This window comes from Sphaeramia orbicularis, chromosome 7, assembly GCF_902148855.1.
Source record: "Sphaeramia orbicularis chromosome 7, fSphaOr1.1, whole genome shotgun sequence".
NCBI lineage: Eukaryota > Metazoa > Chordata > Actinopteri > Kurtiformes > Apogonidae > Sphaeramia > Sphaeramia orbicularis.
The window spans coordinates 50,247,122-50,261,560 of record NC_043963.1 but is presented as its reverse complement, the minus strand read 5'-3'; the positions used below and the strand labels follow the sequence as shown (position 1 = coordinate 50,261,560).

The following is a 14,439-nucleotide window of genomic DNA, read 5'->3' as shown; positions in this document are numbered from 1 at the left end:
ACAAAACTCTACACTCACTACAATCACTGCTTCCTCAGTTGTAACTTTCTTTTCTTCCATATTATATACATCAATATGTTCATGCTACAAGTCTCACCTATAAGAATTTTTGGAGTTAGAATGTATGATTATGGATTGACAACAATTAGTTTGAGAGGTGGTTCCTTAGGGAGTTTAACATAGACACCCATGTCTCCTCCATATGGACTGTAACATTTCCATTTTTCCCTCAACTGCATCCTCAAGTTCTCACTCATTCTTCAAGTTATAACCCTTTACGAACTATTTTGTCTGGATGTTTGCGCAGTACAATGAGAGGCTCAGTCTACAACTACACAAAAAGTGCAACATAGACTACATAAGCTAAAAATGCCACATAAAGGTTAAAAAAAGCATGTTTATGACGGTTACGGTTCTCATTGACTGTTTTTTAATTTCTGGTCATGTGTGAAGAGACCCCTCTCTGAGACTACATTTCCTTCAGGAAATGGGCATGTCTAGTTTCTAAATGTGTTAAAAACAAAAATCAGTTTCTATAGACTATTTCTTCACAATTATTTCTTATAAGGAATCAAAACAACATTGCGGATGAATATCCCAAAAAAGTTTTAATAGAGTATTGATTTCCAAAATGAGGAAATACTGGTTCAGGCAAAGTATTTGGTGAATCTGTAAAATACACAGGTAGTACAAGCTTATAAAGGTGTACTTTTCCATTTATGAAAATGGGGCTATGCCACTCTTGTGACAATAAATAGACTCTTCGGGGGGGGGGGGGGGGGGGGGGTGATCCCACCTATGTCAAATCAAACTGATGACAAACTAATGTGGGCTGCGCATCTTGAAAAACTTGGTCTGTTTGTTTTAAATAAAATTTCACTCTCAACTTTATCCAATATAGCTTTAGTTCTATCTTTCCATAAATAAATTATTTCTCTCTGTATCAAAAAGAGAATTCAAATACAAAGAACATCAGCTCATTGTACCATATGCTCTGACTTTACACACAAAGCACAATGAAATTACATCAAAGATGAGCTAAATATACTGCAGCAAGTCAGGAATTGTTTCATCTCCACAAATATACACAGCCTCTCTCTCTCCCTTGTGGGTTGATTGAAATACGCATTTAAAAACAGCTACATTAAATTAAATTGCTAAGACAATACACATACGTATGTACACAGTGTGCCTTTATAATTTACAAGTGTTTCCGTAAAAGATTAAAAAGTACAAAGCTATTGTATAAAAGATGGCAGTGATCCATTCATTAGTCTGCATTTCATACAAATATGTCCAATCTCTTCTCTGACACTAATTCCTTGGCATTAGCATTGTACAAAAAAGAGAGGGGCTTTCCTTTCATTTGATCCAGACAGCTTCAAAACGTCCACGGTGATGTAAGCCTGAAAGCGCTTACGGACTGCAGCAACCCGGCACCAGAAGGTAATAAATCATTGCATGGAGTTCCACATCCTCGCTGGTGACATGAGGGCAAAGACCACTGCTCTGTGGGTCAGACACTAGTGGTTTGATTTTAAAAAATTATAAAATCATACAGTCAAAGATGCAGTGATGCCACTGCACTGTCTCCAGACCACAGTGGGAATAACTGAAGCTTGCAGCAGGACTTAGAAGCTCCGTGGATGCCTGAAGACTGACAGCTTCATAGTGTATGACTCTGCTGCCCTCTACAGGTAGCTGGAGGCCACGAAGCCCTGGCTGTGGCTCACTCTGCTCTGGTGGATCATGGCACGGTCGTAGGCCACCTGAACAGACTTGCGGATGCTGGACTTGCGGCCCTCCATCATGCGCAGCTTGTCAGCTGTGTCGTCTATGCCAAGGGGTGTCACCTTGTCCCGTGGGAGCCACTGCCTGAAGACAAAGATGGAGATGAGCTATGACTGATGCACATGGTCTCTGCACCAATCACTTCACAAGACAAATGTGACTGACGGCTAATCCTGACTCTGACCTTTCATTGCAGCAGAGCAAGAAAATATTTTAGCGGCGGTGGACAACCACAGCAAAGAAATAATCTACACTGCAAAAATACTGTAGGTTTCAGCTCTGTCAATTGCAAATAAGTCAGTAGAGGATGTTAAAATGGGTAATATAATAATAATGAGAATATAGAGAGACAGACAGCTGATTAAAGATGTTTGATAGTTTTCTAGCATCAGTGGTCAAAACTTCCATATCCCCTTTCATCATACTGTAATTCCAGTGGTCTAGGAGGACATCAGACCTTTCCATCTACTCCTTTACCATGTTTTCAACTTGTAGAAAATCTGTGATGTCTAATCACAGGAATTTTCAGACAGATGAGGGGGCAAATATGTGATTGACAACTGAAATAATTAATTGATGATAAGATTCCATCAGCTTCAGTGACTCTACTGCTCTACTTAAAACTCAAAACGGAATTAAATAAAAGTGAAGATGTTTAGCTTTTTTTGGAAAGTCAATCAGTCTGTAGCAATCATTTCTCTGCAGAGAGGATACACATCAAACTGGAATCTGTTCTTCTTTTCTTGATTAAAATGAACAACATGTAGTATTTCTACTTAAAGGTCCTGCAGAGAGACTACATTTAAAGTGGATTGCAGTGACACCTTCGGCCGGAATCGGTGGTGTTTTTAAGGGATAAAGACTCCCATGAGCACTAGTAAATACTGTTGTAAGGGCATAACTCTGGCCAAGGTGTATGTTTGTTTTGAACCTAATGACTTAAGAGTGGATCCTCTTTACAACTCTGCATTTCTTTTTCAAGACAGCAACTTGCAGGGTGCAGTGGCATTGGAAATGAGACAACAAGCAAACTTCATAAATTCTGTTTGTAGCGTAGTTTAGTAACCGGGGTGAAAACAAAAATGAAACCTAACTTTGGACATTTGACTCCTGCTTCTATGTCTCTTACTCCAGTGCGTTACTCACAGACCGGTGTTCTAAGACGAGTCCCAATAATATACATTTGCACTAACTTTTCCACAAAGTATTCAAGCATTTTCATAAATTACTTCAGTCATTCAACATCTTCATCATTCTGCATTAGCAGTTCAGCACTAGCTGCTTCAGCCTTCTGCATTCACAGTATTCTACTTTTATAATTGTCTTGTTCCCGAAGGGCAGTTTAGCATCCAGGCCCTGGCATGAACATTAAACTCCATACATAACCATTTCAGTCTCACCTTACAAAGCCTTAGTTTGTGAATGAAACAATGCTCCAAATAAAACATGTTACCGACATCAAAGAGCTAGCTGTGTGGCTAACGCAGAAGCATTTACTAAGCGTTTGACTGAGCTACCAACAGGCACTACAGTAAAATACAATGTTCCAATGCATATGTATGAAGAAAAGAACCATTCTACACCTGTCTAGAAGGAAGAGGGCCAACTCTGGATCTGTTTTCATTCCTTTTAACTCCCTTTGTTCTCTCTATGGTTCAAAGCAATGCAGAGGTTTACCGGTGTTTTAGTCTGTGCTCTATCACTCTCCCATTTAGTTTTCTTTTTCTTTCTGCCAGTCCAGCTCCAGTTCCAGTGTCCACCTTTACAACAAAATAAATCCAAGAAATCCCTTTCTTTAGGAAAAACGACAGATTTTACTCCTCACTCTTTCAGCTTACTTCTGACAGCTAACCTCTGCCGGTCGGTGTGGTGTTGTCATAGTGACGCAAGTCTGCCGTATATCAGTCCAGTCTTGTCTGACCTGACCAGGGAAGCTAGAAGTAGCATTTCTAAATAACCTGTTTTGGTGCTGATAATCTCATTTTAATTTGCGGACTATGATCAGGCATATATATATATATATATATAAATGAGACTTTTTCAAGATCACATAGAAAGTCTGTACAGCACCTTTAAGAACATTCAAATAAAACCTAAATTTATCATAAGAATAAAGAGTCCTAAAGTTCTGCCAAACACATTGATGCATTGGATCATAGAGATATGACTTTTGACACTAGAGGGGGTAGCGAATCACTTTGCCTGTCTCCTGTGGTGAGGAAAACGAAGTTGCCTTTTGTTAATTCATGGTTCAGACCAAACTGTGACAGTTCTGACCTTGTTTGGACAATTCCAAATGGATCTTCAGTGCAGCTATTAACAACACAAACCATGCAGAAAATGAAGATGATCTGTGATTTTACTATAGCTGTCTACTCTGTTAAAAACAGAGCTAAACTAACAGTTACAATGAAAACAAACATGAAAATTATAAGACAATTGTAGAGCAACTTTCAAAATAACCAACTATAAGTTTTAGTTTGAAGAGGAAAACTTGATGCCATAATACAGATGTCCGCGCAGTCTATGACGTCCTCCCATCTCCGACCAATCTCAATCAGTGGTACGGAGAAGATCCCGCATGCCCACTGTGTCTATCACCAGCCAGCTTGAAACACATACTGTTTGGTTGCAGGGCTGGTCTGGCACAAGGCCGTTACACCTGGCGGCACAACCAAGTGCTGAGATGCCTTGCAGCCAGCATAGAGACCAAGAGGACAGCCATCAGTGCCCTACCTCCTCCTCCATCCAAGCCTTCACCTTCAATAGCATTCATCAGCTCAGGTACGAAATCACATAGAGCCCATGGACCCAAGCCACACCCTGGCCAGCTAGGAGGGGTACGAGACTGGAGGTTAGTGGTGGATCTGGACCAACGTTTATGCTTCCCCAGTGAGATCATAGTAACAAACCTTAGACCTGACCTCGTCCTTTGGTCCTCCTCCACTCACACTGCCTTCGTAGTGGAGTTGACTGTTCCCTGGGAGGATGCTGTAGAGGAAGCATTTGAAAGGAAGAGCACTAAGTACTCTGAACTGGCAGTTGATGCAGAAAAACACGGGTGGAAAGTAAAGGTCTGTCCAGTTGAGGTCGGCTGCAGAGGATTTGTGGCCAGATCAACAACCAGGCTGCTAAAGGACCTGGGAATCCGAGGTCAAGCCCTGCGGCAGGTCACCAACGCCCTTTACAGTGCGGCAGAACACTCCAGTCGCTGGCTCTGGATGAAGAGGAGAGACCCTGTCTGGGCTCCAAAGCACCAGAAGTAGTGGCAGAGCAAGCAGGGGATCCAGAGCAGAGGGGGGCCCACCTGGGATGCCAGGTGTTGCCGATGAGCCCTCTGGAGGTGTTGTGGGCCTATCATCGAAACACCAATGAAGGAGGGTGCCCACCTGATGACCCCAATGAAACCCGTGATTCCCTGCACCCAACTGAAGGCCCTGAACCCCACAACACATAGATCCCACTATCTCAGGCAGCACTGGTCCAAAGGGACTGTATCATCTAGTCCTTTCTTTGAACTGAACTATGTAAATAACATGTGAACAATGGGACAATATGTGTGAATCTGCTACTACTACCTCCTCTCAGCCTACTGGTGAGAATTTTGTTGGAAAAATTTAGTATAGTTCTTTATAACGCCAAAACAACAGTTTAGTAGAAACTTGAGTGCTTCTACTTGCTGGAGGGGTTGCGGGGACACAGAGGCAAACCACACCCACATGTTTTGGTCCTGTACAAAAATTACAACTTTTTGGAAAGATGCTGGTACAAAAATAGAGCAGATTTTGGGTTTTGGACTGCAGCAACCCACTCTTTCACTTTTGTTGGGAGATCTTCCCAGTGAATTGATGGTGAATGACGGGTACCCCCTGATGATTTTTGGTAATGCAGCAAAGAAAGCAATCACTCGAAGATGGCTTCGGCCTGAGCCACCGGTGCTGGAGGACTGGATGAACATACTGGATGAAATCCAGAAAATGGAGAGATTTACACTTATGTTGAGGCTGCATGCAGAGCTCTATATGAGAAGGTGGAATAAATAGATTAGTTTTTTTAAAGACACTTAATGTGGGGCTTGTCACATACTAGAACTGCTGCTCAGATTTGTTTTGCATTGCTTAATTGATGCTGCATGACTCTGCCAATTGTAATTTTTGCTTTGGAAGAGTAACTGGTAGAGCCCAACCAATATGGGATTTTTGGGGCCGATGCCGACACCGATACTGGGGGCTAAAAAAAGCCAATATCCAATATATCAGCCGATATCCGATATTGGCCGACAACCGATATATTGGCCGATATATGAAATAAGAACACTGATCTACTACTACCACTAGGACTCCTGCGATGGGGCAGGTGTCCCATCCTGGTGCGTTGAGCCGACCAGGTGAACCAGTGTTTTCCATCGCTGGCGGTCTTGTGCCAGCTGCTGTGTCCTCCATGGTAACTCCATGTTGTTGGAGGTCGCCCGCAATGACGTTGAGCCATCGGGTGTGGGGCTTACCTCATGGTCATTTCCAGCCTGCGGCCTTTGGGTCAAATTGAAGGACGGCTCTTGTTGGATGGTCAGGAGGGAGGCGGAGGACATGACCAAACCAGCGGGTGCGACGTTGCGCGGCCAGGCTGGATGCTTTGGGCTGGCATGTGCGGGCTCGAAGCACCTCGTTGGAAACCCGCTAGGGCCAGCGTCGGTACACTGTGAGGTGGCAGCCCCACCAACCAACTATCCTGCGGAGGGCTAACAACCCACCCAGGAGAAACCCCTTTTGTTATGAAACTGACCAGAACACTGATCTACACTGGATATAATAATCTTATATTAGATAAATGTGGACAGGTGGATTAACAGTTGCATAAATCTTTGTTTATCTCAGAAAGATAATTTACACAATTTTCAAATGCCAGCTATGCAATCGCAAAAATAATTAGAGCAAAAAATATTACTACCACAAAATTATGTTTTCCCTCACAAATTTAGATGTGTCTGCCTCATGGCACTACAACTGCCCATGTGGACTAAGGACTAAACTTATCATGTGCAGAGTGAATTAGGTGAGTCCTAAGTTGTTTCTGACTGGAGCAATTGCAAGAGTTACAACTGACCTGAGTTACAACTGACCCATGTTACAACTGTCCCCAGTCTCCCATACACTATTAATACCCAGGCCTGCCTGCAGAATGAAATTTTGAGGTAGACAGGAACTGTACGGACATGGGTGTGTGTGTGGGTGAATACTTGTTAAGACGAGGGGGTCCGTGATCTTCGGAGGAGGGGGTCGGAGCGGCAGGGTTAGCAATCCATCCTTGTCTGAGTGTGTGTGTGTGTGGGGGGGGTGTAGCTCTGTGATTATGTGATTGTGTGTGTGGGGGTGATAGTGTCATTGTCTGAGCAGGAGTGAAAGTGAAACGGACTCACTTTACCGTTCCTCTAACTCTCTGGGCAGCACACACACACAGGAGCAGCGAGTGACAATGTCCGCGCAGCAAAAAAGTTAATACATTGGCTAAATATTGGCCGATGTTGATTAATTGGTGATACGCTTTAATCGGCCCAATTAATCGGCCGGCTGATTAATCGGTTGGGGCTCTAGTAACTGGTACTTAATGCCAAATGTTTTGTTTTGTTTATGTTTTGGGTAATAAATGATAAAATGACTAATAAAAATTAAGTATCAAAAAGGGTTTTAGAATGTGAATATGCGTTTTGTGTGTTTGGGATCATGCACTGTCCATGGTGCTGAAACACACATTCCTGTAAAATATGCAGGGAAACTGACCTGTACTGTTAGAAATTAGGAGTCATAATAAGACATCAAATGAAGACATCTGAAGTAGAAGGTATAAGAATAAACGAAAGATACACAAGAAAAATAGAGGGAAGTGAACATTAAAAACACTAACTCTCAGTCACAGAGTGTGTAACCCTCACTGTGAGTCACGCACATCCATCACCCTGATCCTCGTCCCTGTGGACTGTGCATGATCTCTCTGCCGGTTTTGTGTTGTTTCTCCAAATTTATTTTTCTGTTAATAAAACATTTTCCCTTCAGCACTGTGCGGCTGAGTCCAGTCATTCACTCAATGTTGAAAATTTGTATTAGGCCCCCTCTAAGAATGAAATGAATGTCGCACGAGTGACGCACTACTGCCTATAGGAACACCTTCCATCCACCTTAAGAAAGCTGTGCGAATCTCTGTCTGTTCATCTGTTTGTGTGAACGCCGTAAGGGGCCCCAAGGAGCAACATAAAGTGTTCCTGTGATCTAACTGCTGCCACCGCAGGAACATGTGGGATCTAGAATGGCCTCATGATCCATGAATGTCATGTGTTGTTCTTCGGTTGTTCCTAAGGCATTTATTAGGGCGCCCTATGAAAGGGGATTTTGCAGTTGGTTCATGAAAAATCTTGCACAAGATCATCCACCTGGCTATGAACTTAGGGACGGTCTACAAACTCATTATTCTTATAAGTCCACCTTGAGAAGGTTGTATGAAATGGTCCATAAATCATTTGCACGGTGTTTGTAGCGGTTCGTAACGGCATTTGTGACTGAGGCATTAAGTAAAAGTACAAATACACTGCAAAATATATTTTCAAGTAAATCAATCAATAATCTTACTTCAGTAAAAGTACTACGTACTTACTTTTAAGTGTGCTTGAAAGTATGTTTTAAAAGTAAAAGTACTCACTCAATGGGTTGTTTCAATGTCTGGGCTGTGCCATTTTGATAAAGAATGTAGATATAACTTATGCCTCTGCCAGTGTCAGTGTTTGTAATAATAGCAAGCAACTATACAGTATGGGTGTATTGGAAAGGTTGGCATACTTATTGTGCGTGCTCTCTGCAATACTGTGCGTACTCTAACTTAGCAGTGGCAACAAATTGACACGGAGATTCAGCTACCAAACGCGTGCTCTGCCATCACTGTAGCTAACAGAGGCACCTGATGCAATGGCAAACAACACCACAATGCAATCAGTAGGCTAACTATTTTTTCATGCAAGATTTTGAGGAAATTGTGTTCATAAAATGTAACAAGTAACATAAATTGTAGAAATGTAGGAGCAGAAAGTGCAGATAACTGCTGCAAAATTAAAAGTATGCATTATTATTTTTACTTAAGTAAATTTTTTGTATCTGTAATTTACTTAAGTACAGTAACAAAGTACAAATACTGTTACATTCCACCACTGGTAAACAAAGAGCTTCATACTTTATTCAGTGAGCGATAGAGCTGATACAGTGATACATTTCATTGATTCATTGGTGGTTTTGGTCCTAAGTGTATGCTGGTATATGACTTCCTCCAGTTGTTGAGAGGTTGGAATATCAATACCAACACCTTTCAACTGAATATCTGACATCAAAGATGTCATTTATGGGGTTTCAGTTTCCTGTTTGATGCGGGCCAAAATGGCCTGTATAGTGGTGGCGAAACACCCATCAAATGATTGATTTCTTTTGTAAGTAGTATATTACCACAGCAAGCCATAAAATAAACCTTGACACGTCATCTTTTTATGTCTGACACTCACCATGTCCGCTTGTTGTCGAAAAACAGCACCAAATAGAGCCTGTTGTCGGTCTCCTCCTGTTTGTGCTCCCCTAAACGAAGGACGTCTTTCGGTGGGACGGGGATGGGGACCCCGTTGTGCAGCAGGCCCTCCTCAGGCATGTCTGGGTCAATGATCTGGAACAAACATAAGTTAGTCAAGTAGGGGTTTGGGATTGATGCCTCTCTTGTACTCAGCTGAAGGATGGTGACTGGTTACACATAAATTGAAGATTTTTATCAGACTCAATCTGGGTAAAAGCATCCAGCGTTAAACAACACCTGCGGAATATGAAGAAAATCAATGTGTTGATATAAATACCTCCGCCAAGTGTAACGGTGGAGGTTATGTTTTCATCAGGGTTTGTCTGTCCGTTTGTCTGTTAGCAAGAATACTCAGAAATTTATGGATGGGTTTTGATGAAATTTTCAGGAAATGTTGATACTGGCACAAGGAACAAATGATTACATTTTGGTGGTGATGGGGGGGGGACTGATCTGCCTTGGCAGAGGTCTGCGCACTCTGACTGCTTGTTCAATATTATGATGACACTGTGACTTGAAATAAACAAATAGTGCTGTGAGCATATTTCTTTCTGATGTGCACTATTAAGACAGGTCCTGCTCAGACCTGATATTAACACTAGAGGTCGACCGATTATCGGCCAGGCTGATTGTCGGCGCCGATATTTGGAAATTTGACGTATATCAGTATCGGCCTTTTTTTAATCCGACGGGCTGATATCAAGAAATCAATTTAAAACTGGGTTATTTCGGCTCAGATGCAGCTGCGCCTCTCTCTCTCTCTCCTGCCTACTGTCTCCTGCACTATCCACCCCGTGCCCTCTGATTGGTTGACGCGGAAGCTGTCCTCACACACACAGACTGGGACTGACTTGGGATGAGACTGTGTTCTACATACATTTTCCCCATTACTATTACATAGTGTGCAGAGTGTTTAGAGCCAGATTGATGAACTAATGTTATGGTAAAAGCTAATCAGCTTCCACCTTAGCTTGCTTTCCTAAAACAAGTGAACTGAGTTTTTAACACGCTCTCTCTTAATCACACACACATGCTTTTCTATCACGGACTGTTTCCATCTCCATATTATCAGCAGTCTTCCTTTAACTAATTCTCAGACATGTCAGGAGGTAATATGAGTTAGCAGAGCTGCCACTAATGTTTACTCCGCTCTGACGTTCTTCTGAAACATTAGTAGTAGTTGTGAGATGTAGAGCACAGGGATGTTTATTACAGTTTCAGAAGAGTTTTCTCTATTCACCTTTGACACATGTGTTTTCTCTCCGGGGCTTCTCACACAAGGAAACTTCGCCTCTCCGCAGTGCATACCCCTTCCATGTCGAAATCCGACGTGGAAGGAGTACCCCCTGCGTCAAATAGTGCCGCTATGGGGCTCTGACCATATGCGTCGATTTCTGACTATTTGGGATGAGGCTGTGTTGGTATGTAATGTGTGTGTTTGCGTTAAAGTCACATGAAGAACTCTACAACTCACAACTACTAATGTTGCTGTGAGTTGTCTAGTCCTATGATCTGAAAATTAAAGTGAAGATGAGAGAGAGAGTAAAATTCAGAAGTGATTTATCTGAACATGGTGGAACATTTTAAATCCTGTGTGGGCTCATTAAAGCCCTAAAGGCTGTTTGTGTTCTGTCAGGAGTTTAATTGCACTCATAGCAACTATTACACTTTTTTATGTAGCTTTTGTCATATTAATCATTAATAATGTAGCAACATAGTTTTGAATGACAGGGTCCCTGCTAGCACAATGGTAAAATATAAAATTTAATAATGAAATCAACTTAAGGCATCCCAAATGCTGTAATAAATTAAGCATGATGAGTTGAGCATATGTCAGCATGAGGCCCAAGAATTTACAAGAGTCTCCCTGTATTTTTGTTGTGTTTGAACTTAAAACAAAGATAAGTCATTATAGTTATATTTAAATTTTACTTTATTTACTGTGGAAAAATTTAAGGGAGCTATTTATTTAAGCTGTTATTCAACTTTATAAGAGATGCTTCTGAGTCTAGGAAATCCATGCACTTCTGGAGCTATTATTTTCTATTTGATTAAATAAACATGCTTTACACATTTAAACGAAGTTCAGTGTTTGCATTATTCAAAAATTTTCACGCCAATTTTTACACTTTTACTGCAAATGAATATCGGCTCCAAATATCGGTTATCGGCCTCCTCTAACTACTAATAATCGGTATCAGTATTGGCCCTGAAAAACCCATATCGGTTGATCTCTAATTAACACACATCCTGGGGGACTGAATCTGAAGTGGACAGCTCTAGGTCACAGAGCCCATGTTGGGAGGTGATCTGAGATGGATATGTTCTGAATCTCCAAGCACTCAGGAATGGGAATGGGAACAGGAACGCAACCTGGGGGTGACTGAAGAGCAATTAATCAATACAATGTCATATCAAGGTTTTTTTTTAAGCCACCTCTGCAGAAGATACACATAGCTTGGCCAAAAGAAGTCCCTACCTGGATTTAACGGTGTGAGATCCTGCTATTGGATAGTTACTGCAGTGATTACGAAATGAGAAGGGAAGCTACACACTGGATGAGGGTCAAATTACTGGCCTACATTATGCAAAAAACACCCCCAAACAACTATGGAGATACTGTAACTGCAACTGAAAAAACCCCAACACATTCTCAAAAATGCAAGTACAAGAATGAACCATCATCATCTTTGAGGAAGAATCTGTACTCCAAAGATTCCTTGAGTGACCTCAATGAGATTCTCAATGAGGTTAACATTGAGAATCTTTGAGATGTGATGGAGAAGAGCAGTTTGAATCTCCTATCATCAATACGAGATCTTACAATCAATACTTCATTAACGGAATAGAAATAAATATTGTGACACTGCATTGTCTTATTGAAACAATGCTGCAGCGAATGTGAGCCGTAATGAAAGTTTAAGTCCAAATGAAATAATATTCCTTTGGCCCAAGAGCCAGCTCTTATGTCTACTATCGTTTTTTTTAAATTTTTTTTTACTACTTTTGTTTCATGTTTATGTTTGCTGTTCTTTTCAGTGAATTTCAAGACAAAAGAATGCCACAACTTTTAACACTTTTACTTAATTCCATGATTTTCCAGGTTTTTCATGGGAACCCTGATGCAGACAAGTAAGTTACCCTATCTTATTTCTCATGTTCATATCTAATATCTTTACACAGGTGGTCACTATTTTTTGTTTGCAAAAGAGAGAGTGGAATAGAAAAGGTTTCTGACAGCCTAAATTCTCCTTGTTTTGAGAGAAGCTGAAAGTGTATATTATTACTTTTTTTGACCAAAATCATGCCTGAATGAATGGACTTGAACACTTTTAAAAAATAAAACTGTTCTACTTCCTAGGAAAGTTGTGGTTTGGATTTATATGTTTGTACAACATGGTACTTCCATGGTAATTCTGAAGCACAATAAGCCATTACCAGAGCAGGATAAGAAGGGTATCCACGAGACTTGGCCCAGACCAGATCTAATGGTTCCAGTTCCATCTCATCATCTGATGTTTGACTGGCATTCCCTGCAAAATAACAGCACAAAGATAATATTACTGTGCATGTATGTCACTGTAGGAAAATCAGTGTAAACAAACATCTTTCAAGGAGATGTGCATTTTAACTGAAATGTACAAGTGTAGTCAGAGTCTCCGTTGACAATCTCCAGGAATGGGACTTTGGAAAGAGCTGGTTTCCCAAGGCTTCGTTTTGGTGGTGAGTTGCTGAAATACGACGACAACAAGAGCCATCAGTGTGAATTAATTAAGAAAAACAAGCCGTGACAAGAAGCTGAGCGTATCTCACTTTTCGTTGTGGAGGATTGGACAAGGGCTGCACTCAGAGTCGGACCTGCCGTCTTTGTGTTTGTTGAAGCCATTTGTCAGTCCTGAAAATGAAGGAGAGAAATCATTAAAAAGAACAAGAGGGGGACATCTACACAACAATCATGCAAACAAGGCAACGAGAGAAGTGGTCACAAAATTATTCTGAATAAATAAAATCTCAGCTTTGCCCAAATCAAAACAGGAAATGTAAAGATAGATGTCATGATGTTGTTTCACACTACGACGGAAAAGTGTACAGACGTCTCTATAGGCCACAGAGTACAGGACAGTCAACAGTAATGTATTTAACCCCCAACCCTAAAACCAACCAAACCTCCCTTCACAACATGGACATAGATTAATCATGCAGCCCTACAACACAGATGAGAGGCAGGACAGATAAAGTGCATCTCTGAATGAAACCAGTCGAGTTCCATTTATAAATGACTACTTTGGTGCAAATATTAACCCTCCAGACAAGGGCTGTGCGATTGATCGATTTTAAATCAAAATTGAATTTTTAAATTAGGATGATTTTTTAAAAAGGGAAATCGTCAAGTCGATTTCATCTCTCTTTTGTCTCTGGGCCGCACGCCTCCGGGCTACCATAGGCTCCTCCTCCTAACTGTGAGAGCAGTCTTTCACAGGAGTCTGTGTAATGACCACAGACCTTAAATCTTGTGATTGGCCTGCAGTAGTGATACCAATGTAAGGCGTGGTCCACGCACAGATCCCCCAATTCTTCCCATCTGGGTCCGGGTTGCAGTGGCAGCAGCCTCAGCAGAGTAGCCCAGACAGCCCTCTTTCCCAGCCACATCCAGCAGCTCCGGGGGGATTCTGAGGCTTTCCCAGGCCAGACCAGAAATATAATCGTGTCCTGGGTCTGTCTCTTCCATGCACAGATCCCCCAATTTAAATATAACCGCATGGGGATCACTCATCTTATGTGGTCTACGCACGCACGACTGATGCCTGTCACTGACTTAAATTGGTGTAACTTCTGTGGGCCCATCACAGAATTTTTCAGGGATTCCGTGATACCATCTATGATGCAAAAATCGAAATCCAGTTTTTAGAGGAAAAAAATCTGGATTTTGTTTTTGGCCAAAATCGTGCAGCCCTACTCCAGAGTACCAAATGAAAAACCCACCTACATGGGGAATTTATATCTTCTGTGACAGGCTGTTAGATCTAACCAAAAGATGTCTAGAAATAG

General features: G+C 41.6%; 1 protein-coding gene across 2 annotated transcripts in view; it reads right to left on the bottom strand.

Annotated features, from left to right (window-relative positions):
• Nucleotides 1-809: 809 nt before the first annotated feature.
• Nucleotides 810-14,439, bottom strand: part of brpf3b (bromodomain and PHD finger containing, 3b) — a 66,179-nt gene continuing 52,549 nt past the window's right edge. For both annotated transcript variants that reach the window (XM_030138256.1, XM_030138257.1), the window contains exons 9-13: nt 13,204-13,285; nt 13,033-13,121; nt 12,829-12,923; nt 9,329-9,483; nt 810-1,875 (exon numbers count right to left, since the gene is read on the bottom strand). In XM_030138256.1, the coding sequence (XP_029994116.1) occupies nt 1,692-1,875; nt 9,329-9,483; nt 12,829-12,923; nt 13,033-13,121; nt 13,204-13,285 (605 nt within the window). In that variant the 3' untranslated portion in view covers nt 810-1,691. The remainder of the gene's footprint in view (nt 1,876-9,328; nt 9,484-12,828; nt 12,924-13,032; nt 13,122-13,203; nt 13,286-14,439) is intronic.